We start from the raw sequence: 26,873 nt of genomic DNA, 5'->3' as shown, positions 1-26,873 counted from the left end.
AACTACCTACCTCTTTCTCTCTCTGTCACTCGTCTACACTGTCGCATGTTTCCTCCATATTGTATACACTCTAAGAACCCTCAGGGCCATCGTCGCAAGCTCAGAAACTCATGAACGGTTTGAACTATAAGAGGTATGGGAACGTAAAGTTCGTAAATTTTTTGAGAGAAATATTTAACTCAGTTTTGTAAAAATTTATTGAATTTTTTTATTAATTTACAGTAGGTGGAAGCATTACGTAATTTATGTGTACAAAACAAAAGTAAATGTTTGGTGCGTACTATTGTTACTGGCCACGTATCAGATCCTGGTTAATAAGCTGCAGGGTACTCGAGTTGGCGTTCGAACACGCTCCAGGTAGGATCCGCAAGGGTCTTGCAGTGATGTCCGCATTGAATTTGGGAATTTGACCTCATTTGACCGAAGGGTTATTGATCTGAAAATGATTTTAGTTAATGTTGACCCTAACATCTTGCTGCAGTCTGAATGTGTATAATTTGGATTTATTTTATTTGCCAAATATCCGGAATTGTGGCGTAATTTTTTTTGGCACCTTTTAGCGCTGTCGGCAGTGGCTCAGCGATAGGCAGCGTGTTCTGTTAGCAACGTCTACTACGGATGGTGGTGCTTGGCGGCAAATTCCTAAACATGCGTGAGTGCATTTCCTGTCCATGGTTTCTTACCTCTAGTGGGTTTTGAGCCCCGTGAGTGGCTTTCTAAATCATTTTGCGAACATTGAAATCCTCTCGGGACTTATATTGTGACCCTACCTTCTATTTTTTTGTGAGTATATATAATTTTTAAAATCTCTGAAGAATTACAATGTAACATAAATACTTTTGACGATTTCTACATCCCATGTCAATCGCACCAAAAAATTTCAACTACCGCCTCTGAATATGGATTATCTGTTGCAGGTGTCCTGGATAAGAAGCAGAGACCTGCACATCCTGACGTCGAGCCGGCACACGTTCACCGGCGACAGCCGCTTCGAGTCTGTGCACTCCGATAGCTCGGGTGACTTCTGGGGTCTGCGGATCCGCGGGGTGCACGTGTCCGACACGGGCCAATACGAGTGCCAGGTCAACACGGAGCCAAAGATGAGCCTGGCGATCAGCCTCACGGTCACCGGTAGGTAATTTTCGAGTCGCGGGGCTGTTGGAGAACAGAACTGGGATTTAAAGGGTCAGGTGTCGTTGCCTTTCAGCACATACAGGGTGATTGATTAAGGCCACCGGCTGTATATGGGAACCTGTTGGTCCTAGAGGTTCGGGGGAAAAATTCTTATAATAAAAGTGGCCATGAAAATTTCACTAAAAATATTTTCATTTTCCGCAAATCTCCGCTGATCAAGAAATTTTTAAGATTGATTTTAAATGAAAAAATGCCTTATTAACGTGGATATATTTTTATCAGTTTTAATTGATAGTCCATTTCCTAAAACTTTTTCTAGTGACATTTTTTATTTCCCCGATAAATAAAGGGGCGGGATAAATTTTTGCTATTAATTTGAAAAAATGCTGTATTTTCGAATCCTTTTAATTTATTTTCTTGCAATTAGGTTTGTTTAAATTACAATACCTTACAGATTTAATAAATGTTTTAGTGATGGCAAAAAGTTGGTTAATAAAGATACAAAATGGCGATATGTTGAAACCTAACATATTTCTTAATTTTTCTTGGAAATTTTAAATGGAACGATATACTTTTTCCTGAGTCATTATAACCAACATTTAATTAAAATAAAACTGGTCAAAACCGCATCTCAATATCTCGAACCGTTTAGATTTTCGTATTGTACCTAAAGAAGAAGAATAAATTTTCATTTACCCCCGTATCATTTCGAAACAAAATGTATATTTATCTGCTGTTTCGGCAATTACATATTATTTTACAAAAACCGGCCTCCCTTCATAAGAAAAAGTATTCCCCAGGCGGGTATCAAACTCTCAACCTTTATTTAACAGATGAATCAATTGTTGCTTAGGTGGAAAGTATGATTTTTTTCAATCTAATTAATTAAAATTGACTTAATTATTCAATTCGAATTTAATTACGTATCTCATTAAAATTTTCATTCTTAAAAGTTCCCCTATAACGGTGGTCAATGTTAGTCCTGAAAATCAAAATAAAAAACAAATGATTACATTAACGACAGGTTTATTACAATTTAGTTTATCGTTGTCAGAAAGTTTACGCATTATAATTGTTTATAAAATTGATCTAAAATCATTCAATAATGTCATATATTAATGCAGAAGCGTTTGCGGTTGAAATACTGGCTGTTTATTTTCAATTTTATGAAAATGCTGTTATTGCTTCAAGGTAATATGCCGTAAGATATCCGGAGAGACGTCATTGCTCCAGACGTTCAGAAGATTGGCAGAGCGTTTACGAGAGACAGGTCAAGTTTAGCCTCTACGGCCACCGAATAGACTACGACCTATTACTGAATCTGAAGTAAACATTATAAATGGCTTACATCTATGTAGATCCACATCTAAGTATTAGAGACATTTCAAGGGAGTTAGGAGTAACATTTTATTGTCTATAAAATATTAAAAAAAACATAAAATGCACCCTTACCATATTGTGTTACATCAAGCATTAAACGATCAAGATTTTGGTCGTAGATTGGATTTTTGCCATTGGCTTAAAGGTTTCCTCACCGAAGATGCTACGTTTTTGTCAAAAATCTTATGCACATACGAAGCAACTTTTACTAGCAACGGGAAAGTAAATTCGCCCAACATGAATTATTGGTCAGCAACTAGCCTTCATTAGTTAAGAGAAGTGGATCACCAGAACAGGTGGAGTGTAAATGTGTGGTGCGGTATTTTAAATAGACAAATTATTGGGTAATTTTTTTGATGGCCATCTTAACGGTGAAAGGTTATTAGAAGAGGCATCAATTGCTGAGAGGATGAATATGTGGTACCAACAAGAGGGATGTCCAGAACGTCCGAAATTATCTTGATAATACATTTCCAGATAAATGGATTGGCAGGGGAAGTCTTTTGCCGTGGCCTCCAAGGTCCGCAGACCTCACTTGTTTAGATTTTTATCTATGGGGTAGAATAAAAGACTTGATCTGCAAAAATCGTCCCACAACACCGGAAGATATGAAACAAAGAATTCGTGTGGCTATAAGAAATTTATCATCAGCCGAAATTGAAGCCGCGCACAGTGGGAAATATTGAACAAAATTCTCGCCACTCGCCAATTTTCATCGTCTCGTCGTGATTTTTTTTTTAATAATCTCGTGGTAATCTGAATTTTCATATTCCGGTGAGGTTTTTTCGAAAAACCCTTTTTTTTAATACTTAGGGAGCGCCCCAACCAATGTCGAAGAAAAATTTTTTAAATAATCGATGTTCAGTTGTAGAAAAAAATGTTTAAAAGTATTTGCTGTTAATAAAATTGATTATTATGACCCTTGATGATATATCTGATGTTTTTTCTTCAAAAATCTAACCTCAAAATATATCAAGTCATAATAATCAATTTTATTAATAGCAGATACTTTTAAAAATTTTTTTCTACAACTGAACATCGAGTATTTAAAAAAATTTTCTTCGACATTGAGGTTGGGGCGCTCCCTAAGCATTAAAAAAAAAGGTTTTTCGAAAAAACCTCACCCGAATATGAAAATTCAGATTACCACGAGATTATTAAAAAAAAAATCACGACGAGACGATGAAAATTGGCGAGTGGCGAGAATTTTGTCCAATATTTCCCACTGTGCCGCGGTACAATCTACGAGAGAAAGGCTTAATTTGTGCATCGACAATGGTGGTAAACATTTTGAACATTTTTAATTTTTGCTTTTTTGCCGCCATAGACTGGCGAATTTGTTGTAGTTATTGTTATTCCTTATTGATTTTCGTTTAACTTTGTGTTATTGCTGTTTGTCCCGTTGGCCTTTAAACATGCTCCAGTTATTGTTTCAAGTACTATTTGGACCAGTCCTAAGCCTGGATAAAGTGTGAAGGGAGGCCGGTTTTTGTAAAATAATATGTAATTACGGAAACAGCAAATAAATATCGTTTTGTTTCGAAATGATAAGGGAGTAAATGAAAATTTATTCTCTTTCTTCAGGTACAATACGAAAATCTAAATATTTCCTAAACGGTTCAAGATATCGAGATGCGGTTTTGAACAGCTTTATTTTAATTAAATGTTGTAATGACTTAGAAAAAAGTATATCGTTCCATTTAAAATTTCCAAGAAAAATTAAGAAATAGGTTAGGTTTCAACATATCGCCATTTTGAACCTTTATTAACCAACTTTTTGCCATCACTAAAACATTTATTAAATCTGTAAGATATTGTAATTTTACAAACCTAATTGCAAGAAAATCCATTAAGGCTTTCCGAAAATACAGCATTTTTTCAAATTAATAACAAAAACTTAATCCCACTTAATTATCGAGGAAATAAAATATGTCACTAGGAAACGTTTTAGGAAATAGACTATCGATTAAAACTCATAAAAAATATATCCACGTTAATTTTAAAAATTTCTTGATTAGTTGCGCCCACATGCGGAGATTTGCGGAAAATGAAAATACTTTTAGTGAAATTTTCATGGCCACTTTCATTATAAGAATTTATTCCCCGAACCTGTAGGACCAATAGGTTCACATATATAGCCGGTGGCCGGCCTTAATCAATCACACTGTATTATGTCGTTTCTAAATTTCAACATTTTTTACTTAGTAAACACTTAATCTTCTTAAAAAGTTTTACATGAATATTCCTTAAACTTTATTTTCGTTGTTCTCAAAACGCTTTCCCATTCAGTACTTTCCTCAGCGACGCAAACAAAGGTCACACGGAGATAAATCTGTTAAAAGGAAGTTTAAATAATTTAATCAATCCAATTTCTACATTTAGCGTTATCGTCAAGGATCAAAATGTTTCACAATCTTCGAAAACAAAAGCTTTACTGAGAGTAGACTTTCCAAACTGCACTTGAAATAGCAAAATATATTCCTAATTATTTTACACTAATTCAAGACACATTTATAGTTTTACTGTCTCTATAGCTCTAATCTTCCCACGTTGTTTTTAAATTTTCCATTTTGCCAGCAGTTTCATTAGCAATATTTATTCTGTTCCAAACTGATTTTCTCCGAGACTAAGCGTTGAAGTATATTGTTTCGCAATTAGGCAATTTCCTTCGCATAAGATTCCCCCTAAGATTTCTGAAATCAAGCGTCGTCTGGGGTGTGCTGTTTGAATGGAAAAAATTCTTTGTTTAAGTGATTAATTATGTACTCCATCCAGTATCAAGACAGACAGAAAGATGGGGCGATATTTTATCGGGGTATCTGCATTGTCCCTTTCTTCAAAACTCCAAGACAATGAATGTTTTTGCAAACAAATTCTGAAATAAATCGAAAAACAACGAAACAGTGTGGTGGCGCTGGCAAAAACCTGCAAGTCGTATATCAACGTCAGAATATGAACTTTCAAAGATTTATTTAATCTCACCGTACATTTAAGGTTTATTGGATTAAGCAGGCTTTGATTTATTCAGTTTTTTGCCTAACTGAATTAACGGAATTTATTTCGCCTGATTACAGGAGCCTTCGTAAAATATTAGCTTGATATTGTCCTGGAAGTTTTTAAATCAGGAAAAATTACAGCCGCGTCTTCTTTATATTGTTACCTGATCCATTACTCAAGTTCAAAATTTACATCAGTTCTTAAATTCTGTACAGATGCAAAAAATATGTATAGTAATGTTCAAGAATAGCTTATGAGCTAAAAATTTTCATAAAACTTAAAATTGCCTTATAAGTATAGATAAGATAATATAGGCTGTTACAAATTCGCTTCTCACTACAGAAATCTCGTAAACGGTAAGAGATACGAAGTAGCTTAAATGGGGTCAAAGTTGCGTAATCAGGAGACCAACATTATGCCTCTAAAGAAACAAGGCTAACTTGATTAGTTTTCGAAATATTTGAAAAAACCGAAATTGTTAAAATCCGTTTTTGTTTCGTTTCAGCCTTGTTTGAGTTGATATTGAAAAAAGAAGAACACATTCTCATGGCAACTTTTTGTCCTCTGTCGAATGGCATAATCAATTTTTATATGTAACGTTACGACTCTCCAGAACCATCATCAACTTAATTTTTTTTGCATGAAAATTTTATTACACTTTTTGCAAGCCTTCATGACCTTCAATACTGTACTGCATCAGCTTGTAACATCTTATATTATGTCACAATATTCCAGACACATTTCTACAGGTGTAATTTAATGTAGCAGCCATATGAACACCCAGTACACGTACTTTTGTATGTTATGTGCAGTTCTAAAAGTGTAGGTCTTTAGGAACTAGTTATAAACATATGAATTCACAGTACTTACGTATATTGTCTAAAAAACAACAACCTTGAGATGCATACTCTGTAAATATTTTAGCTTAGATACACCACCTGTATATTGTAAATACGTAGTGTTAAGACACATTGGTATAAAAACATTTATTTCCAGCATTATAACCAACAACAATGTATGTACTAATTTTTAAGATTAACCTTAAAATGTTTGACATCACACACCGCTTGTTGCATAAAACACAATTTCATAGAAATCATAGAACCCTAGTCTAAATAAGATATTTGGGAAATAGAACCTATGAACGCTGAACAAATAGATAGGATATTAAAGAACAATTATGTTTATACAAAAGTAGGGATTTTTAATTGTATAAAGTTTTAACCAGTTTAGTACGGAGTAAGAGCCAATCGTAACGATTGTATTTTTTTGGAACTCCAGTTCTTACAAACTAGAGACAAGGCCCCGCTTGGCCATTTCCCATTCAGACTCTGGCTGGTGAAAAGTATTAACAGCTTCTAGTGATTTCTAGTGATTTCGAGCTATAGTAGCCATTTTATATAAAATCACGTTGAATCTACATCATCCTACACCGTGAAACGGTAATTATACCAATAATTAAACAAATAAATTCAGATGTTCATAGATTTGTACATAGTTTGTAAATATATTTTAGTAGTGAGTAAGCACGTTTCCCCAAGTATCTATTTAGAACTAATTGGGTTTTTTTTTCTCCCACGTTGCGTTTTAGAAACCAGCCAGCTAGTTTAGATAATAATAATAATAATAATAATCAGCTAGTGATAATTAAAGATGGTAGTACTAATTTCAATGAAAGCTAGCAATAATCAAAGCTATTCCTAATTAACCACTGTAAATGCCATAAGCCGAGGCAAATTGCCAAATTGAGAACCTCTAATATCCAGTTTGAAAACCCAGGCAACTAGAACGCAACTTAGGTGACCATTGCAACAAGCAGAGTGTGAGACAAGACTACATAACCCGAGAGGACTGTAAGACACCTCCACCATCGTCATAGCCACCACGAACTCCGGGTGGGGGTTGAATAAAAATTTGAGACACAGTAGTGTTCTGGTTTTTTCATCTTTTATAGTAACTTATTCTGTACCCTTATATTGTTTCCATCCTATACCTGCTGGGGTATCGGGGGGAAAGGAGAAATAATTAATACTTTATTCAGTAGCTTGGCGTCTTAATTAACATCTTTCATATACATATTTCTCGTTTCTTCCCGAAGCTAAAGACCGATTTAGCAAGAGTCGAGATATCCAACATCAAGAAAAACAAAAGCGGACTACGGCCCAACTGCACTCCGTCCAATGAGCTGCCGTTAGCCCCTTAAGCTGTGCACAAAAAAATATTAGAGCTGATAGGTGTAACAAGCTCATACCAGATTCAGACGTTTTCCCTCTAAAAATTCATTTTCAATGTAATTGTTCTAAACATTATTGGAGTTTTAATCCCATGCTCATTCTTGTAGGTTTCTCGAGTGCTCAAAATTCAAACAAATTTCGATCAAATTTTTTTCAGTATATTCATACAAATACATCAATCTGACAAGCAATTTCACAGTTGCGGTCACAGGTATAATAAATTCCGATCATATTGTGCTTATCTTCATTTTCTGCATTTGCCAAAACGAAAACGTTTTTGAACATTTACCGTAATTTTTAAAGTATAATTTTTATTTGGAGAGTTGGTTGATCATATGCATTTTTAAGAATTAATTTGTTGTTAGAATGAAATTAAAATTGTAGTTTTGTTTAAATTTTTACCCAACAACTTATCGAATTATGTATAACTAGGTGATGGAGATTAAGGCTCTAATAATGTTTTATTGTAACGTGTGATGGTAATAGTTTAAATAACTAAGTGGATTTATTAGGGTCTAACGACACTTACAGTGTACGATAATTGTAGAAACAAAGAAATCTTAAAAAACGAATACATTGAAGATGAATTTTAAGAGGCAAAACGTGTGAATCTGGTTCGAGCAGAGGCAGTACAGTATGGGGGTCATAAAGGCTTGCAAAAAATGTTATAAAATTTCCAGGACCGTATTTAAAAAATTTAAGTTGATGATGGTCCTGGAGAGACGAAACGTTACACATAAAAATTGATTATGCCATTCGATATAGGGCAAAAATTTGCCATGAGAAAGTGTTTTTCTTTTTCCAATATCACCTCAAACAAGGCTGAATTTAAACAAAAACGGATTACCAAAATTTCGGTTGTTTTCAAATATTTCGAAAACTAATCATGTTAGCCTTGATTTTTTAGAGGCATAATGTTGGCCCCCTGATTACGCAACTTTGCCCACATTTACTTCGTATCTTTTACCGTTTCCGAGATCCCTGTAGTGATAAGCGAATTTGTAACAGCCCGTATACAGGGTGTAAATAAATAATTGCAAGAAAATTGAGGAGGCGATTCGTTGATGAAAATTTAGGTAGGGGGGTCTTTCATATAAAAATATTTCCTCGTCCTCTTCCTGCAGATTTATAGTCCTTCAAATAAGGACAGAAAAATGAAAGAAATTGTCAAATATTTGGCCACCGCCTACTATAAATTTTTCATTTTGATATGAATATGTAGATCAAGAATGTATCGTAACATTCGTGGTTCAAAAGCTATTAAATTTATGGAGATCAAGTTTGTTTCAAATAAATTAAGCTACGATGCTTTATATGATCATATCCGCTATAGGAAAAATGTTGTGAAGAAATTACTTGCGGTGGTTGATATTTCCACCCCTTGCAATCGAAGGAGAAGATCAATAAATTATTTGATAAATGCCTTTTCGATATTAGGAGACTGCACATAGTTTTGTAACTTTATTTAGAGAGAAATAAAAACTAAACTTGTCTCTCTCCGTGATCCATAAATCCTCAGGAAGGGGTCAGAGACATTTTTTTTAAATGGAAATTCACCCTTAATTTTCAAGACAAATCACCGCCTTAATTTTTTTGCACATATTTGTGTCATACATCCTATATGACCATTACAATATTTATTGCAGCTTCTAGTTGATTGATCTAATTCCACTGTTACACCAATTTAGGTTAAAATTCAGTAAACATTTTCACAACATTATTTCTTTCAAGTTGATGTTACAATATTCTCGACAGTTTCAAAGGAGACCGAAGCATAACTTGCAAATGTACAATATTCTATTAAAAAATCGTCGATATCTAAGTTTCAATAGTCTTAGTCTTGCTCCAAACTATCAAAAATTGAATTATATATTATTACCCAACAACTATTAGAATCTTATGAAGAACAATTAATACCATGGTATCCTCAAATTAATATCTAGTAGTTATTAAAACTTCCTCTCAACAGAATTAACAGTTACATTGTTCTCACTATTGTCATCCGTAGTTCTAGTGTAACCTTCTAGTTCATCTAACTTTAGTGTCTTTATTATATTTCACAACTGCGACTGTAATTCCTTAAAAAAGCTGCCAGTTTCCAGTTTTCACTCATCTTCCTTTTGACAGAACTTACATAAGCTGACTTCTATCAGGCCAACATTACTCAAGTGTTTCCTGAGTCTGCTGCAGATGAACCTACATTAGCTAGCTCATCAGCCTTCTCCTTCTTGGTGGTTCTCATCCTCTAATATCCTAGATGATGTCATATCACTTTGACTTCCTAACGCTACCAAAACACAACCCAATATTAACCTATATTTGATCTTGTGTAAGTTGACGGCATTTAGTGCTGCCTGACTGTCGACCCAAAAGTTATTATTCATGCTCTTCCTTATTAACTCCTTTACAATGAATTTTTGTCTCTAGCTGGAGGAATGCAGCTTTCGTTCCTAGAAACTTCAACTCTTCCATTATTCTTATCTGTCTGTATTTTAGTCGCCCACAAGCCAGGCTAGATTGGCTTTAACACAACACTCCTTTCCCAGTTCACTATTTCTGTTATTAAGACAGTTATTCAGCAATATATTGGAAATTACTCCATCATTCATCCAATATTATACCTATCTATTAAGTTTCAATACATTCCCTTAGAGATGTTATTTGTCAACAAACCTTCATATTATGAAATTTATAATGTAAACGTTGAAAAATATCTTACAGTTAATATGATTACGGAGAAGTTAAAATATATTACAGCCTTCCGCTCTATAGAACTTAATGCCTTGTTAAGTATTCTTTATGACGTAAAGAAAGTTCCCTGATTACGTATGTTTCGCACAACCACCTCATAGAAATTTCAAACCCACGTCGAGGAATACGAGACCCCACCCTCAAATCTGTAATCTTCCTCGTATCTAATTAACGCTTCGCTTGTATTCCAACGGCGTCTCTAAATTTATTCATTTCCAGCTCCAGGTGACCGCAACGTGGACGTTTCCAATTCAAAATGGGTCAGCCAGGCCCTAATAAAAGGCCCGAGCGCCGTGTTCGTCCAGAATGGCTCCCCCGTGACCTTCACATGTGAAATATCGCCTTTATCTCTGCAATCCGGAGTTTTCTTTGCCACAAGACCGCCGGTTCGGTGGCTGCACGACGGCAAAGAAGTTTCCTTTGAGGTAAATACAAAGTGCTATTCTTTTTATTCCAGTTCGAATGACTTTGATGTTTTGTTGTGGTGTTGGGATGTGTCAGCGCTTGGGGCTGTTCCTTGGCGATGCTTTGTTCGGTGTGAGTGTTGACGCGCCTGTGGATGTGTTGCATTTTAATTTTTAACGTTAGTAGTAACGGTACCTATTATCTTTAACAGACTGACGCGGTAATACGCTATACACAAAGAGATAGTTATGCAGAATAGTGACACAGTTTCGCATTTTTATCAATTTTTTGCACATACACTAAATTAGACTTCTTGAATTTCAAAAATACCTGTGCTATGCCTTAAATCAAATTACCATACGGATACATTAAAAGTATAGGGAATATAATGGTTTCCATCCGTTTTACTTCTCAATTTTGGATTTTCGGTTTAACAGTTAGTTATTTTAAGAAATAATCGCATTTTATTTTCATACGCTGCCTTTTATCATTGTCATTACAACCTGAGATATGTAGGATCTAATATTTGGATTCAGTACTGTTAAAGTATCTGGTAGCACTTATCCCATTCTTGTAATTTAACAGTCTATCAAAAAAATCATATTACTCTCAAGTAGTTTCCTCTACAACAATATTATTTTTAAGTAGAAAAGAGTTCCTTCACATGTAACTTTATTTATTTAATTTTTCCGATAAGCCATCAGAAATCAATGCTGTCAATTTAACTATCATTCAGATTTTAAGCTCGTCTGCAATAAATTATTAAATTATTTCTAATATTTAGCCAGAGTTTCTTTTCTCTGGATTCGTGGATAATACTGTAACTATCTTTTTAAATTGATTTAACATGTTTAGGAATGTTTTTGAGTTATAAAGCTAGTGCCACATACAGCTCTGTGCCAACTATGTTCGATATGTACAAAGTGATTCATAAATGGTGACCAAAAATGAAACCTCGTATTCTTTGCTGAGTTTTAAGGGAACTCTTTTCTATAAAGTTTTAAACATCAAAAAAAAATTTTTTAAATAATTTAAAAGCTATTAAGTGAATTAATTTGAAATTTTGCACATATATTTATGCAAACATTGTCCAAAATCTGAGGCCTTTTAGTACGCCATTACTTTGCGGTAACAACCATGATACATTCGGATTCGTTTTTCAATTGTGTACAAATTACTACTCTCTTATGTTTTTCGAGAAAAGCCTGATTTTCGAGTAAAACTTAAAAAACGAACTGAGAACACACTTCGATATTCGAACATAATGCTTTTTAAAATTACATAGTGGGCTGCGATAGCAACTTTAACATTCTGAGCAGTAACAAGAAATAATGCATCAGATTCAAGCAACAATAAATTTCGAACAAATTACATTTTCGTTACTAAAAAGATGTCGGGCTTGTTCGTGGAAATGGAGGTATTTTTGAGTATTTACATTTACTCAAATAAAATCGTTAAAATGATGACTAATGTTATTAATTTCTTTATTCGAATAAATAACCGGAAGATTAGTGATTGTCATGTCATTTAAGTAAAAGTTTTTTCATTTGGTTTTTTAAGTTTTACTAGAAAATCAGGCTTTTTTCAAAAAACGTAAGAGAGTAGTAATTTGTAGAAAATTGACAGACGAATTCGAAAATATCCAGGTTGTTCCAATTACCTTGAAAATGTCGGAATTAAAAAAAAACTGAGACACGTCGATCTTCTTTTCAAGGGGACACGTCCATTACGTTAGTTTTGGTGTTTTGGAAGCTATGCCTTAGGCAGGGGCTTAAAATACTCTTAAACTTTAAATTGCACCTTATGTTTAGTGACACCTCATTTTAATTCAATTCTGCTCACGACGACATACGATCTTTTTAAATTTTGGTTTGGATATGACAATAACATAATTACTTAAAGAATAAAACAAAATATCAATGAATGAGACAATGTTATTTTATTAAATGTTCAAATTGGTTTCCCTCCGCTTCCATACATTAATAAAATATTTGCTCCACTTCCAAACGAACATTTCAAAGCATTTCGGGCGTTATCTGATAACATTCTTCGGCAATTTCTCGATAAAAAAAATTAGTTTTGATTTTTCGTTCATCTGTAAATACATGAACTTCATACTCTATCAGTTCAACTGTATAACCTGTTTTACTTCTCTCGTCTTGTCTTGTCGAAACAATATCTCATAAAATTATCATAAAGTCGATTGAATTCCAATTCGTGAAAATGGTTTATACAATTACTAAAAAAGTAGAAATAATTAGTTTGTTTTACAAGAATAATGGTTGTGCACGGCAGGCAGCATAGATTTTTAATTATTGTCATCCTGACAAAAACACTTAGCATCGGTAGGTACGTCCTGGATTTAGTGCATACATTTTCGGAAACTGGATCGGTTGCAAACAAAATGCAACAACGTGAACAGGTTGTACGTAATGAGGGTAATCAGGTAGCTGTCCTGGATCACATCGCAATGGAACCAAATTTGAGTCTGAGCAAGTAGGTAGTAGGAATTTCTGTACCTATTTGCCGCCGAATCTTAAAAATTCATAAGGATCTTGTTCGCCGCCTGCAGTTCTGTGAAGAAATAAGTGATCGTGCTCGAAGGAATCCAAATTTTTTGTACTCAATATGTTTTTCCGATTAATGTACGTTCCAACTGGATGGTTGAGTCAACCGCCATAATTGCCGTTACTGGAGTGACGAAAATCCACGCATTTTTCATAAAAATCATACGCAGCATCCGAAGAAATTGAATGTTAGGGCGGGCAACTGGGAGACCGCCTCATGATGCCTTTTTTCCTTCCGGGAAATCTGGATGCAAACATGTATCTGAATCTACTGGAAACAAATATCTATCCGATGATTGTGGAACTATTGGAAAATGACAACGCTTTGCCAGAAGAGGATGTGTGGTTTCAGCATGATGGTGCTTCATCAGATTATGCCGTAGCTGTGCGTCATTTTCTTTTTTCTTTCAAATCACTGGATAGGACGCAGAGGTTCAATTCAGTGGCCTCCCAAATCGCCAGATCTAACGCCCTTAGAATTTTTTCTATGGGGACACTTAAAAGTCGAAAATTTATGCAACACGACCAAACTCACTTGAGGAGCTTCGTCGCCGAATTCTTGAAGAGATAATGCCCGAAATGATTCGAAATGTTCGTTCGAAAGTGGAGCTAAGATTTCATTATTGTATGGAAGCGGAGAGAACTAATTTGAACACTTAATAAAATAACATTATTTTATTCAATGATATTTTGTCTTATTCTTTAATTGATGATTTTATTGTCATATCTAAACCAACATTTAAAAAGTCGTACCTACGACATCGTCGTGAGCAGAATTGAAAAAGCTTTAAAATGAGGTGTCACGCAACATAGGATGACATTTAAAGTTTAAGGGTATTTTACACCTCTGCTAAAGGGTACCTTCTAAGACGCTAAAACTTATGCCATCACGTGTCCCCTTGAAAAGAAAATCGACGTGTTTCGGTTTTTTTTGTTTTTTGTTTTAATTCCGATACTTTCCAGGTGAGAAGTTTTAATTGAAGCACACTGTATATTGACAATTTTATATAGATTGATATGCTACGTTTGCGGTGATATAAATGATACTACAATTAGATCAGCAATGTGTACATTCTACACAATTGGAAATTAAATAAAGCCGGCCTCAGATGAAGCGGTCACTTGCCCAATATTTGCCAAATACAAACAAATGCAGGACAACTGAATAGCTGAGAATGCAATATGTTTATAGATTTGTACAATATTTATCAAATATAAACAAATATCGTGTCATGTGGATGGTGCAGATAGATATATTCAAAAGTATATCTTCAGTTGTCAAGTATTCGAGAAAATCGCACCGACCTCAGTAGTTTTGTTCTAAAACCATGGAAGAAACGCTAATTACACTTTAATAAATTTCCATCTATACATTGCCAATTACATTTAAATTAAAATAGATTATTTATTGGGTATGAACAGCGCTCGTCATCAGCGATGTTCTAAGAATATAGTCGAAAAGTAAACTTTGGCAGCCACATTTGTTAGGATAATGGTAGCTATTGTTAATAAACAAGTATAGCAATCACATTTATCATAGTATAATGTTGGTTTTAATGAGGCGGCAAACATAGCGAATATATAGATAGAGCTATATGTGACCCCAGCATAAGTTATTCTGTTGGCCTTTCTGTTGTCAAATTCACAGTGATTTTCATCATGGAATATATTTCGTCAATGTCAACAAGAGTTTTGACATTTCGGTTTATCACGTGTCGTCATTCTGTAATTTTTGTCGTTTCTAATAGAGATAGACATAAAACACGACGATAAGGATAATGATGACATGTGCCTGCAACAGGAAAAGGTGTAGTCGATTTATTGTCTACTCTTAATTTTTTCGTAAACATTACAATTATTGACATATGCCATAGTTATAATCACAGTATCAATATTTTCTCAATATGGAATGGTAGCAGCTATTAATTCTTAAGGGCCTTAACTATGTATTGTACACGCATTAGTTCACTTGAACGTTGAATTATGATTTAACAATAAGAATAAATAATTATTGACTATTATTGTCTTTTCATTTCATATGAATGATTAAATGACTATTTAAAACGTATTATTTTCATTTTTTAGATCGATTTCTATTATAAACTAACACAATATCAAAATTTTGTCAAGATGGCATGGTAGGAAATTCATCACATAACTTTTGTTTATCTATAATAATATAATATACAGGGTGGTTCAGTTTCCACTGCGGAAACTTCAGGATCCGATAGAGATTCAAAAAATAATATGAGTTTGATGTACAAACTATATTCGAAAAATTATTTGTTAAAGAAATACAACATGTTCAATATTGGTTTAAAAAACAAATTTATTAATTATTGTTAAACGGCTAAAGATATTTCAATGAAATTTTGTAAGCGTTAACTATCATCGAGAGAGCACGTTTTGCAATGAAAAACATTGTTTTTAGTTTTGCCAGTGGCGTCCGTATTAGCTCGTTACTGGGATATTTCTAAAGACCAAATTGGTACGCAACTTCTTTTTCATAAAATAAAAATTAGTTGTGTATTCTTCGTTCAATTTAGAAGAAATAAGCTGTCTTTCGATTTTTCTGTACGACTCAGCGTTTTCGACTAAAAAAAAAATAAAAAACTTTTAACACATACAATGTAAATGTAATTTAGTTTTTTATGTTAGTTAAACTATAACAGGAAAAACAACAGATTTAATTAGTGGTGTATAATGACAACAACAAAATAAAATAAAAATGTAAGTTAAAGAAATTGCTCGAAATGTAGTCACCCACCTCAATACATTTTCGACATCGTGTAACTAATAAATTTATTGCAGCAGCTACTTAATTTGGATTTCACCGCATATCATTGCAGGCTTGCTGAATCCTTAAAACTAAATCATCTCTTGTTAACACTGGAGTAGCGTAAACTTTGTCTTTTACATTTATCCAAACGTAAAAGTCCAGTGGATTAATATCCGGTGATCTAGGTGGCCAGGTCACTGCACTGGTCCAATACCATTAACCACGTCATGATTCATGTCATTCCTCCCTAGCCGGCCAATCCAACGTTGCGGATAGTTCGTATTTAGCCATTCTCTTACAGCTATTCCAAAATGCGTGGGGCCCCATCCAGTTGTATCCAACTTTCATGTCTTAAGTTAATGTAGTCCTGCAGGTTATTAGTAAGAAATTCACGAAATAGTTCTGAGAAGAAGTTGGGAGTAGAAAATGTGGACCACAAAGATTATTATCAAAACTCCCAACGAAAATTCATTTTGAAATGATCGTGGCCGAATTTCTCGAGGATTTTCGTGTACCCAAACATGGATATTGTGGTAATTCGTTATTCCACATCTACTGAAAGAGGATTCATCCGTCCACAGAATTTTGTGCAAAAAGTCTGGATTTTCAGCATCCCCAGGGTGTAAATCCTGTATGGGTTGTAAGTGATGCATGCCTGTCGTCATCTTGTAATGTTCATAATATTTGAGACTTATATATTTGTAGTTGCTGAGCTGCTCTGTGAGGGCTGAGCCTCGGATTGCCATCAAAAGTACGAAGAATACGATTCCGATTGTTATTGCGACGATTTCTGTTATATTCATAATTAACACGCAGGCCAAAGTTACGAAACTTTTGATGTGTTCCAATGAAGACACGAGCATCTGGGATTCTGCTATTTGAATAACGTTTTCGATATTCACGAACCGCCGCTTCCGCATTTCCATCACAAAATACGTAACAAACATGAATATATGTGTATTCTTCGTTACTAAAAAGCATTTTTCAGAATGACACTAATAATAACTATAACAATAACAATAATTACAAATCAGTTCACTAGAGAGCTAACTAAATGTGACAGTTACTAATTAATTTGACAGATAAATTTGTTATTTTGTCGTACTTGCTCAATTGTTTGTCAGAGATCACTTTGAAAACGCTGAGTCGACAGAAAAATCGAAAGATAGCTTTTTTGTTCCAAATGGAATGAAGAATCCAAAACTGATTTTTATTTTATGTAAAAGTAGTGGCGTACCAATTTCTTCTTTAGAAATATCCAGTAACGTGCTAATACGGACGCCACTGGCAAAAGTAAAAATAATGTATTTCATTACAAAAAGTGCTCACCGTGTGACAACAATTAATAAATTTAATTTTTTTAAACCACTTGAACACTTTGTATTTCCTTAACGAAGCATTTTTCGAATATAATTTATATATCATACTCATATTATTTTTTGAATCTCTATCGGACCCTGAAGTTTCCGCATTGGAAACTGGACCACCCTGTATATTACAGGATTCGATAAAGCAATTTAAATACATACTTGTATCTGACATATTGCTTTCTTGCGAATGAGTGAGATTTTAGGGTAAGCATATATTTCCCTGTACATTTTATTACACACACGTGAAAACTGTTTACAGCCCGGCATTATGTTTCCCAGAAGCGTAAATTTCGCCTTCAAAGCGACTCTTTTTTTCAGTTCGAAGGGGATAACGTTTCCGTAGAGACGGAGCACGACGATCAAAGAATCTCGAGCAGGCTGCGTCTGACTACAGTATCCTGGAAAGATGGAGGAGAATACACCTGTATGCAGCCTTCTAGTAAACCGGCCCTCGTAAAGCTCATTGTGGTTGAAGGTATGGTGTTACGGATGGGCTTAAATTAAATCTGCTAAGAGGAATTTAATATGCCTACCGGATTGGGTTGTTTAACTTGATATTTGTAGTTGTAGCTTTGTTTTATGCTACCCGCGTGACGGTAGTCGCGTATTAGTTTACTACATGCTTTGTTTTCACTTGAAAAAAAAAAAACTGTTACTGTTCATGTTCATATTTGTTACATGAGCTAAATATTTTATTACACCTAGTGGATAAAAATAAGTTGTCTTTGAAATTGGAGGTATTTTAACGGTACAGAGAATACCTAAGCAAATTATTTGTCTGAATAAAAATAAGCAAAATGTACCCATTGATCGGAATATACTCTTTTTTGGAGATATATCTACATATATCTTCAAATTTATTGAAAAATAGATCATTTTGTTTAAATAGTTCAAGAACAGCTTCACAAATTTTTGCAGGATATATCTAATAATAATAACAAACGTCTTTGTTAATAGTAGTACATCAGTGTAATTCTAACAATTATTAATACATTAGGCACAGAAATTAAGGGATATTAAAAAAACTCCCAAAATTTTGGTTGATTTTCAAACAGCTGTAACTTGGAGGGAAATGGTCGTAGAAAGAATAAAGAACAAAGACATTGAAGCTTCAAGTGTCTAGTTTTTGGATCTGAAGTTTAAAACTTTTTAGCGTCAGCAGTTTTTGAATAATAAGAAAATCAACAAAAAAAATTGCAAATTTTTGTTTTCCTTTAAAAAGGTCAATGGACTTCAAAAATTTTTTTTAGTAATTTTACCATGAAGCTCATTTAGATAATTTAATTCTCTTCAATTTGAGTGGTTTCGAGCTTGTACGATGATTTGTCGCTGAGTTATCGTCGATCAAAGCAAAAAAGTCATTTTTGACTTTGGAAATTAATCAATTGCTCGGGAAATAATGGTCGAACAGAAGCAGGGTTTTGAAAAGTGCAAAGTATTTTCTATAAGTCGTAATTATTGGTAAAAAATATTGTGAAACTGTTGGTTAGAAAAAGGGTAAAAAATTGCATAATTAAGGATAAGTATAGGATAGGCATAACTTTGCAAATAATATATAAGGATATTGACGTTTCTTCATGCCAACAAGTCTCAACCACCCACCTACGAGTCCCGATTTGAACCCCATTAGGCATGTTTAGGACATGCTCGGGCGTCGATGCCGACGAGACTATCCACAATTACAAAATCACCATCAATTGACCCAGACTCTTTTGCAAACTTGTCAAGGAATTACGCAACGAGACATCTGGCGGTGCATTAACATGCTATGTGTTAAAAAAAGTTTGAAAAATGTTGTTTTAATTTTTTTAGAATAATGAACGTTTTTTGATGAAGAAAATATGTATTAATGTTAAAAACCATTTTAACTGAAAAAAAATGAATAAAAACTGAAAAATTACTTATTACATTTTCAACAGAAACGACAAATTTAAACATTCTGGGTACCTACTAAGAAAAAAAAAATCACAGCGTTTTGAAATTGTCAGGGTTTCTTTAGAGCACTTTGAGGTTGAAAGATTACAGTCAATATCCTGAGTTTATCATTATTTGCAAAGTTATGCCAAGTTATTCAATTATCTCTAATTATGCAATTTTTACCTTCTTCTCTAACCATTTTCACTCCGATTTTTTTTTTGTTTTTCATAAACCAATAATTATAACTTGTAGAGAGTACTTTGCAGTTTTCCAAACCCTGCTTGGATTTTCTGTATGACCATTATTTCCCGAGTAATTGATTGCCAAAGTAAAAAATTATTTCTTGTTGCTTTGATCGACTCTGCGACAAATCATCGTACAAGGCTCCAGAACAGTTCAAATTGAAGAGAATTAAATTATCTAAGAGTGCTTTATGGTGAAATTACCAACAAATTGTTGAGGTCCACAGACCTTTTTAAAGGAAAGCAAAAATTTGTAATTTTTTTTTTCGTTGATTTTCTTATGACTACTCAAAAACTGCTGACGCTAAAAACTCCAAGTCTGAAAACTAGACACTTGAAATTTCAATCTCTTTTTTTTTATTCTCGCTACGACTATTTCCCTCCAGGTTACAGCTCTTTGAAAACTCACCCAAAATTTTGAGATATTTTTAAATATCCCTTAATTTTTGTGCCTAGTGTAGTACAAGGTTTACAATAGATGAACTATTATTAAATGGCTAAGTTTGCTCACCTACATTAAGAATGCAAGCTTCCACTCTTACACTTGGTACTCTCTTCCTCGAGGGTTAAATTTATGTTATCATTAAATTTATTTACTTAGTAAACAATATTTATTAATAATAATAGATTAAATTAAACTATTTTATCATACAGGTATTTTGGTGTTTTGGTGAATATAATGTTATGATATAAGGAACAGCTATGTAAGCAACTTCTGTTTTTCATAGACAACCGTTCTATTTCCTTCAATTTCTGGGACACTGACTGATGCGTAGGTAAACCAAATATTAGCCTTAAACAACTTCTTTACCCTCGTTGAATACGATTCCTAGTAGTTACAGGTAACAAAGAAGACTACCGAAAATGAATCCAACCCCCTCGTCAACCCTCAGCACCCTTTGCCACCCACATTTGTTTTCAGCAGCCTAGAAAACGTAGGCATACACAACCCACTCGACTTTGTTTGAAAATTAACACTTCAACCCCCATAAAGGGGTGTATGGGGTGGTAAAGTGACGCTAGGGGGTAACGAGGGGGTATAATTCATTTTTGGCAGTCTTCTTCGCTCTTAGTGGCCCAGAAAACATTTCAACTCCCAGAAGGGGGTGTACGGGGTGGTAACGGGGAAATCGCTAATTAAAATTTTTTTTATGGTCATATTCGGTTTCAGCGACCCCAAAAACGGAGGGGTAGGGGGTTTACCCTCTGGGTCTTGACATTTTTTTTGTGTGCCTGTGAAATGACTCCAACCCCCTCGTCAACCCTCAGCATCCTTTGCCACCTACATTTGTTTTCAGCAGCCTAGAACACGTAGACTCACTCGACTTTGTATGAAAATTGACACTTCAACTCCCATAAAAGGGTGCATGGGGGTGGTAAAGTGACGTTAGTGGGGTAACGCGGGGGTCTAATTCATTTTTGGTAGTCTTCTTCGTTCTTAGTGTCCCAGAAAACATAGGAATACACCCCTACTCGACTTTGTATGAGAATTGACATTTCAACTCTCAGAAGGGGGTGTATGGGGGGTGGTAACGGGGAAATGGCTAGTTAATTTTTTTTAATGGTCATATTCGGTTTCAGCGACCCCAAAAACGGAGGGATAGGGGGGTCTACCCTCTGGGTCATGACATTATTTTTTTTGTATGCCTGTGATTTATTATACAATTAATTGAAAATAATTTTATTGTGTAAATGTGCTACTTTAACCAAGTGTGTATAAAATGATCAAAATAAGTCCCCATATCTACATCACTTGATATTGAATAGGTATATTAAATGTAACTACATCCCTATTAAATTTGTGAACCTCTCATTACATGTTCTTGAAATACTTATAAAACTGATTTACTTTTGGAAGTTTGAAGACCCATGTCAGAAAATAACCGAACTTTTTAGAGGTATTTACTGATATACGGTTGGCATAACCTCCTCTGTAACCACATGTTCTTGTATTGTTGATATCTCATTTAGTTTTCGTGATATTTTTATTTGAGTTACATAAACATATTTTGCTTATTTTTATCTCTGAGAATGTTCATTTATAGTTTTGCACTTCGTTAAACACCCCATACTTAGAGACTTGGATAACTCAAAAAGGTCAAATTTGCGAATTCTTTTGCAGATGTATAAAAAATAGTTTTAGGCGTCAATAATATATCCACCAAAATCGACAACTATTTATTAACCTGTCAGTTTTTATGTAATTTTTTTCATAATAATGTTGTTGAAGATCATAAGCGAATTTTTTTGTTAACAGAGAAATTTTGCATTTGTCTGCAATAACAAAAATGTGGCGTTAGTTTTTATGTAATTTTTTTCATAATAATGTTGTTGAAGATCATAAGCGAATTTTTTTGTTAACAGAGAAATTTTGCATTTGTCTGCAATAACAAAAATGTGGCGTTAGTGGAGAGAAAAATTAGGGACAGATAAAGGTATTTTCTTCCAAAAAAATAAGACCTTCAATATGTACAATTCTATGGACCGCTAAGAATTAAAACATTTTTCATATTTTTTATCTAAAAAAAATCAGAAGATATGTTCTGTAAGTTGCTTATAACGTAAGCATTGCATATGATACTATGAACATGATTTCTATAATTTACTACATGAAAATTCGATTTTTCTTCAATATTAATTTTTTCTCTAGGTGAACATTCCGAAGCGATGCAAAGGGACTTCCCGTCAATTTCGAGTGGAGGGGGGACTTCCATTGATATTTTTATGTACATACTACCTATTTTCACAATAAACTTTGTACAAATGTAAAGACTGTATTATTTAAGATAAAATAAAAACGTAAAGTTTAGTTTAAAGTTTATTTCTCCTAAAGCTTTCTACTTTATTGCAATTATCTTTTATGGTTTTCGCGATATGAGTACATCCGAATAAGTGTAATGACACTTGTAAGAGATAAAAAATGGTATTGAAATATGGCCTTCTGGAGTTTATGATTTCAAATAGGCACATAAAATCATGCAATCCTTTAAAATTTAGTAAAAACTGATTCTTTCACCAGCAAAGCGCCATTTTTTATGAGATGTCACGAAATGTTATTGAAAAACATTTCTCAGAATAAAAAAAAATAATGTTTACTCCAAAATTCGATGTCTTAGTTTGCTCTTCTCTTGATTTCGCAGTAAACCGTCTTTTTTCTATAAGAAACTATTAAATTTAGCAAAAGGTTGTGAGAATCTTTTTTTAATAAGCACTTTATAAGCGAAAATCTGATTTTAAATAAAAAATCAAAGTAGGCTCAGTACAATTAAATTTTTAAATTTTTTTCTTAACAACACTGTCGTGTCTCATACAGGAGTTGTATTTTACTTGTAAAAAATAATTTATTCATTATTACGCAGTAATATTTGAATACTATTTTTGCACTGTCTTCATATATTATAATCCAAAAACCTTTTTTTACACTTAAAATAACATGTAAACCCATAAACTCGGTTTTCATTTGTATTTTATGTACATTTTTTACAACTTTGCACTTGGAATATGTTTTTGAAACAATACAATTAATTTTATTTTCTCTTTTGTCACTGGTTCGTATTATAATAGTAAATACATCTTATTTTAATCCCGAATAAAAGTTATTTAACCTGTAGGTACAGGGTTTTTTGCGAGATACGAACCACTTCGGTGTCATTCCAGTGAGAAATTTAACACAACATTTTTTACCGTGTACCTTTAACTTTTAAGCATGTCTGTCAATTCTCTACAAAAATAATTCCGTTTTAATTGCACATATCGCTCATCTTGAGGTCCTTGCAGGCGACAGGATTAGTCCACTCTCCCTTACTGCTCGTTCTCCACTATAATTCCCAGCCGGCATTATTACCCTCATAATCAGATATTAACCCTAAATAGCCCCTTGTAATAGGTTTATTGGTGTGACGCTGTTAAAGCCTAACTATTTCATAGGTTCGGAGATACATACTTGCTAGTAAGTATACTCAAGAGGAGTGCCAGGTCGTTAGGTGGGAAGATACAGACGACGGTAATGAGCGGGAGGTGGGTAAGTAGCAATTGGGGTTGGCAAATTCCAGTAATGAGTACAGAACGTAATATCACAGTGACCACAGTGCAGCAACTCGTTTTTTTAAATATACCAGTAATTTATCACAGACGAATAATAAAGTATTAATATACAGGATGTCCCTGAAATTCTGTATCAGCGTAGATCCAGTCCGTACAATATTTGTTGAGATAGACTTGAGATAGAAAAGGATAAGCCAATAAAGTTCTGTTATCGGAACTACTCTAACAATTTACCGCGGTAGCGGCGTGATTTGAAATGTTCCGTTAATGTTTTTCTACCTCGGGTGTCAAATGTGGTTAATCCAAAGAAAGTGACGCAGGGGAATTTTGTCTACAAATATCGTACGGACTGTACTAGGGTCATAATAAAAAAATTTAAACCAACTTACAAACTACAAAAGTCAGCACCTACTGAAATATAGTCACCTAAATGCAGAACAACCTTTTTTCATATAACTTTAACATAGTTTAACCCAGACACATTTTATAAGGTACAAGACTGTTTATTTGAATGTAATGCATTCCATGTATATGTAAGGAAATAACATAAATGTTTTTTAAGGATGCTCACTCATTTTATCATACCTTAGCTTTATATTTATACGTACGCCGAAGGCTAGATATTTTCCAATACAAAATTCCTTTATGTTAGTTCATGGGCGACTGCAGGGGGCGTGCCCCATGAGATTTAATATCCTCATGTTCAATGTTAAGTAAAAATATTTGATCACATGAAAATATAATTAATGTACTTAGCTGCTTATAACAGAAAAATGTATATAAAACAATTTTTTTTTTTGACACATTTTTTATTTGACCTCTTTTCTTTTTATAAAACTGTTTCATTTAATTGTTTTATGTCTCACGCGTCATTTTCATCTTACGACATAATTAATGTATATAAATGCTGAACGATTTCTATCCGAGAACAATGGCTTTTGAATAATATTTTAAATTTAATTTAAAACATAACTTGTGTACCCAGCATTATACTACTGAATATTAGTAGATAGAATTAATGTATATCAGATACGCTTATTTATCTTGTTACGTTTTTTTAATTATTATTATTATTTATTTGAATATGTTGGGGAAATTTAAAAAATATAATTTCTATATTTATTTTAGAAGAATAGGTACCTTAGTTTCCGTCTTCATTTTAGTTTATTAAATTTATTGCATTTTATTTTCCATAATTTATATTGCAACAAAGCTTTTGAACATGTATTACTATGTTAAACTACTCCTAAATACCCCCCCCCCTATTTTGTTTTTTGTAAAATTTAGATATCTGATATATAGATCAAAATAAAAAAATATTTATATTAACATAAGTGCTTTCTAAAAATATTAAACAAAACCCATATGTTGAACAAATTTTAGACAATGTTGAGGTACAGTTTAGGGATTGTGTTCATATTTATCAAATATTTTTTATTACTTTCATGGGTAGAATCACTCGTCCAAATATTAGGACGAAATTTTTGAAAACCCTATATATCATACAATTTAACGTCGAAGACATAATAAAGAGGAAGACCTAATTTATCTTTATTGGATTTGTCATGAAAATTTTCCAGTTTTTATACAAGGTGGTCAAAAGAAAAGATCGAATATGAAGTTCAAAAAATGTGGAAAACTTGAAATTTGAAATAGAAACCCCCAATTTTTTTAACGTATTCGCATTCTGCACTAAAATTGAGTGTCTGTGATAAGTCTGTTGAGCGAGGCGGCCATAAAAACCTGTAACAGTTGTCATGTTGATTTGTTACTTACCCGTCACGGCCAACCTAAACTGTGCGAAACAAATGGAAACTATTTCAGAAAAAGAAATGTTTTTTTGACCACCTTGTATAAAACTGGAAAATTTTCATGTCAAATCCGATAAATAAGGTCTTCTTCAAAATTACCGATTCGCACAAAAAAATAAACCTTTGCTTCTGGAAAAACTTTTGTATTATATATAATAAATACAAGTAAAATATTGTTTAATAAATTGATTGACAAATTTTATAATAAATTATAAACTAGTTATGGCGATTTCTATTCCAATAAACTGATAGTTTTATTATAAAACAAGACCTGAAAATAAAATTGCAATTAAAACTTGGATGAATATATTTTCTCTAAAAACACGTTTAGGCTGAAGCAAACATGACAGTCTTTTTGCAAGTTCTCTTCTGACAAACAAACACTAGGCCCAGGTTTTGCGAACAAAATAGTTTATGCTTGCAGATCATCGCACTGCATACAGGGCGTTTCAAGAAGAATCGACGCAGTTTTAAAGGAGGTTGCTGGAGTCAAAATGGAGTTTAATCAAATATGTACTTAACAGTTTATGTTACCTATACATTTATACAAGGTTTTTATATCAGTTCAAATTTATAAGCATAAAGTATACATAATTTTAATAAGATACGTAAAATTTATAGGTTGATCTTTAATTATTTCGAGGTCTAATTGTAAAATAAATAAAATCTTAATAAGTAATTTTTTTTAAAATTATCAAACTAAACATTTGTGAAATAAGATTTTATTTACGAACATAATTGTTTTTATTTAGTGTTAATAAGTTGAAATTAATCCTAAACATATAGAATATGTTTCTTGAACCTAAAGCAACAATATTAAATCGATTCTAGGCAAAACAGATTAAACCCCTCCATCCAAAACACTCAAAAACTCTTAATAACATAATAACATCATTTTTCGTACATCTGATGCACAGAATCATATAAATAACATTTTTAGTGTACAAATTAAGTAAAATCTTGCTTATAGTCATAGAAAAAACTTTTACCTCCGCGCCTTCCACCCTTTTCCCCCATCTGCGTAACCGCTGGAAGATACTGAAGAATATCAAAGCGATTTCACAAAAACATTTATTTGTCAGTCTAATACAGTGGCGGTTTTACCATAAGAGCTGCGGAGCTGCAGAACACATAAAATTTTATGTATTTAATCATATTAAATATCAACAAAATATTTTAAAAATCCAAATGTACTCGCGCTAAAATAAATCTAGGAGCTTATATTATTATTTATTGCGACGC

General features: G+C 33.3%; 1 protein-coding gene across 1 annotated transcript; it reads left to right on the top strand.

The window, feature by feature from the left end:
* Nucleotides 1-899: 899 nt before the first annotated feature.
* Nucleotides 900-22,546, top strand: LOC108910886. Its single transcript, XM_018715630.1, has 4 exons — nucleotides 900-1,131; nucleotides 10,716-10,921; nucleotides 17,936-18,092; nucleotides 22,427-22,546. Exons 1-4 carry the CDS (start codon nucleotides 900-902, stop codon nucleotides 22,543-22,545), a joined length of 714 nt encoding a protein of 237 aa, XP_018571146.1. The 3' UTR covers nucleotide 22,546.
* The last annotated feature ends 4,327 nt before the right edge of the window (nucleotides 22,547-26,873 follow it).

The sequence above is a fragment of the Anoplophora glabripennis genome, unplaced genomic scaffold (genome assembly GCF_000390285.2).
Source record: "Anoplophora glabripennis isolate ALB-LARVAE unplaced genomic scaffold, Agla_2.0 scaffold651, whole genome shotgun sequence".
Classification (NCBI taxonomy): Eukaryota; Metazoa; Arthropoda; class Insecta; order Coleoptera; family Cerambycidae; genus Anoplophora; species Anoplophora glabripennis.
Note: the sequence above shows the minus strand (reverse complement) of the source record. Positions and strands in the feature narration are given on the sequence as shown.

What these genes read in the sequence shown, in the direction of transcription:
- LOC108910886 (XM_018715630.1), top strand. Translation starts at nt 900, where the DNA reads ATGGATTATCTGTTGCAGGTGTCCTGGATAAGAAGCAGAGACCTGCAC. An exon ending in GATCAGCCTCACGGTCACCG is followed by an intron (nt 1,132 to 10,715) that starts GTAGGTAATTTT and finishes ATTCATTTCCAG; the next exon opens with CTCCAGGTGACCGCAACGTG. An exon ending in AAAGCTCATTGTGGTTGAAG is followed by an intron (nt 18,093 to 22,426) that starts GTATGGTGTTAC and finishes TTTTTTCTCTAG; the next exon opens with GTGAACATTCCGAAGCGATG.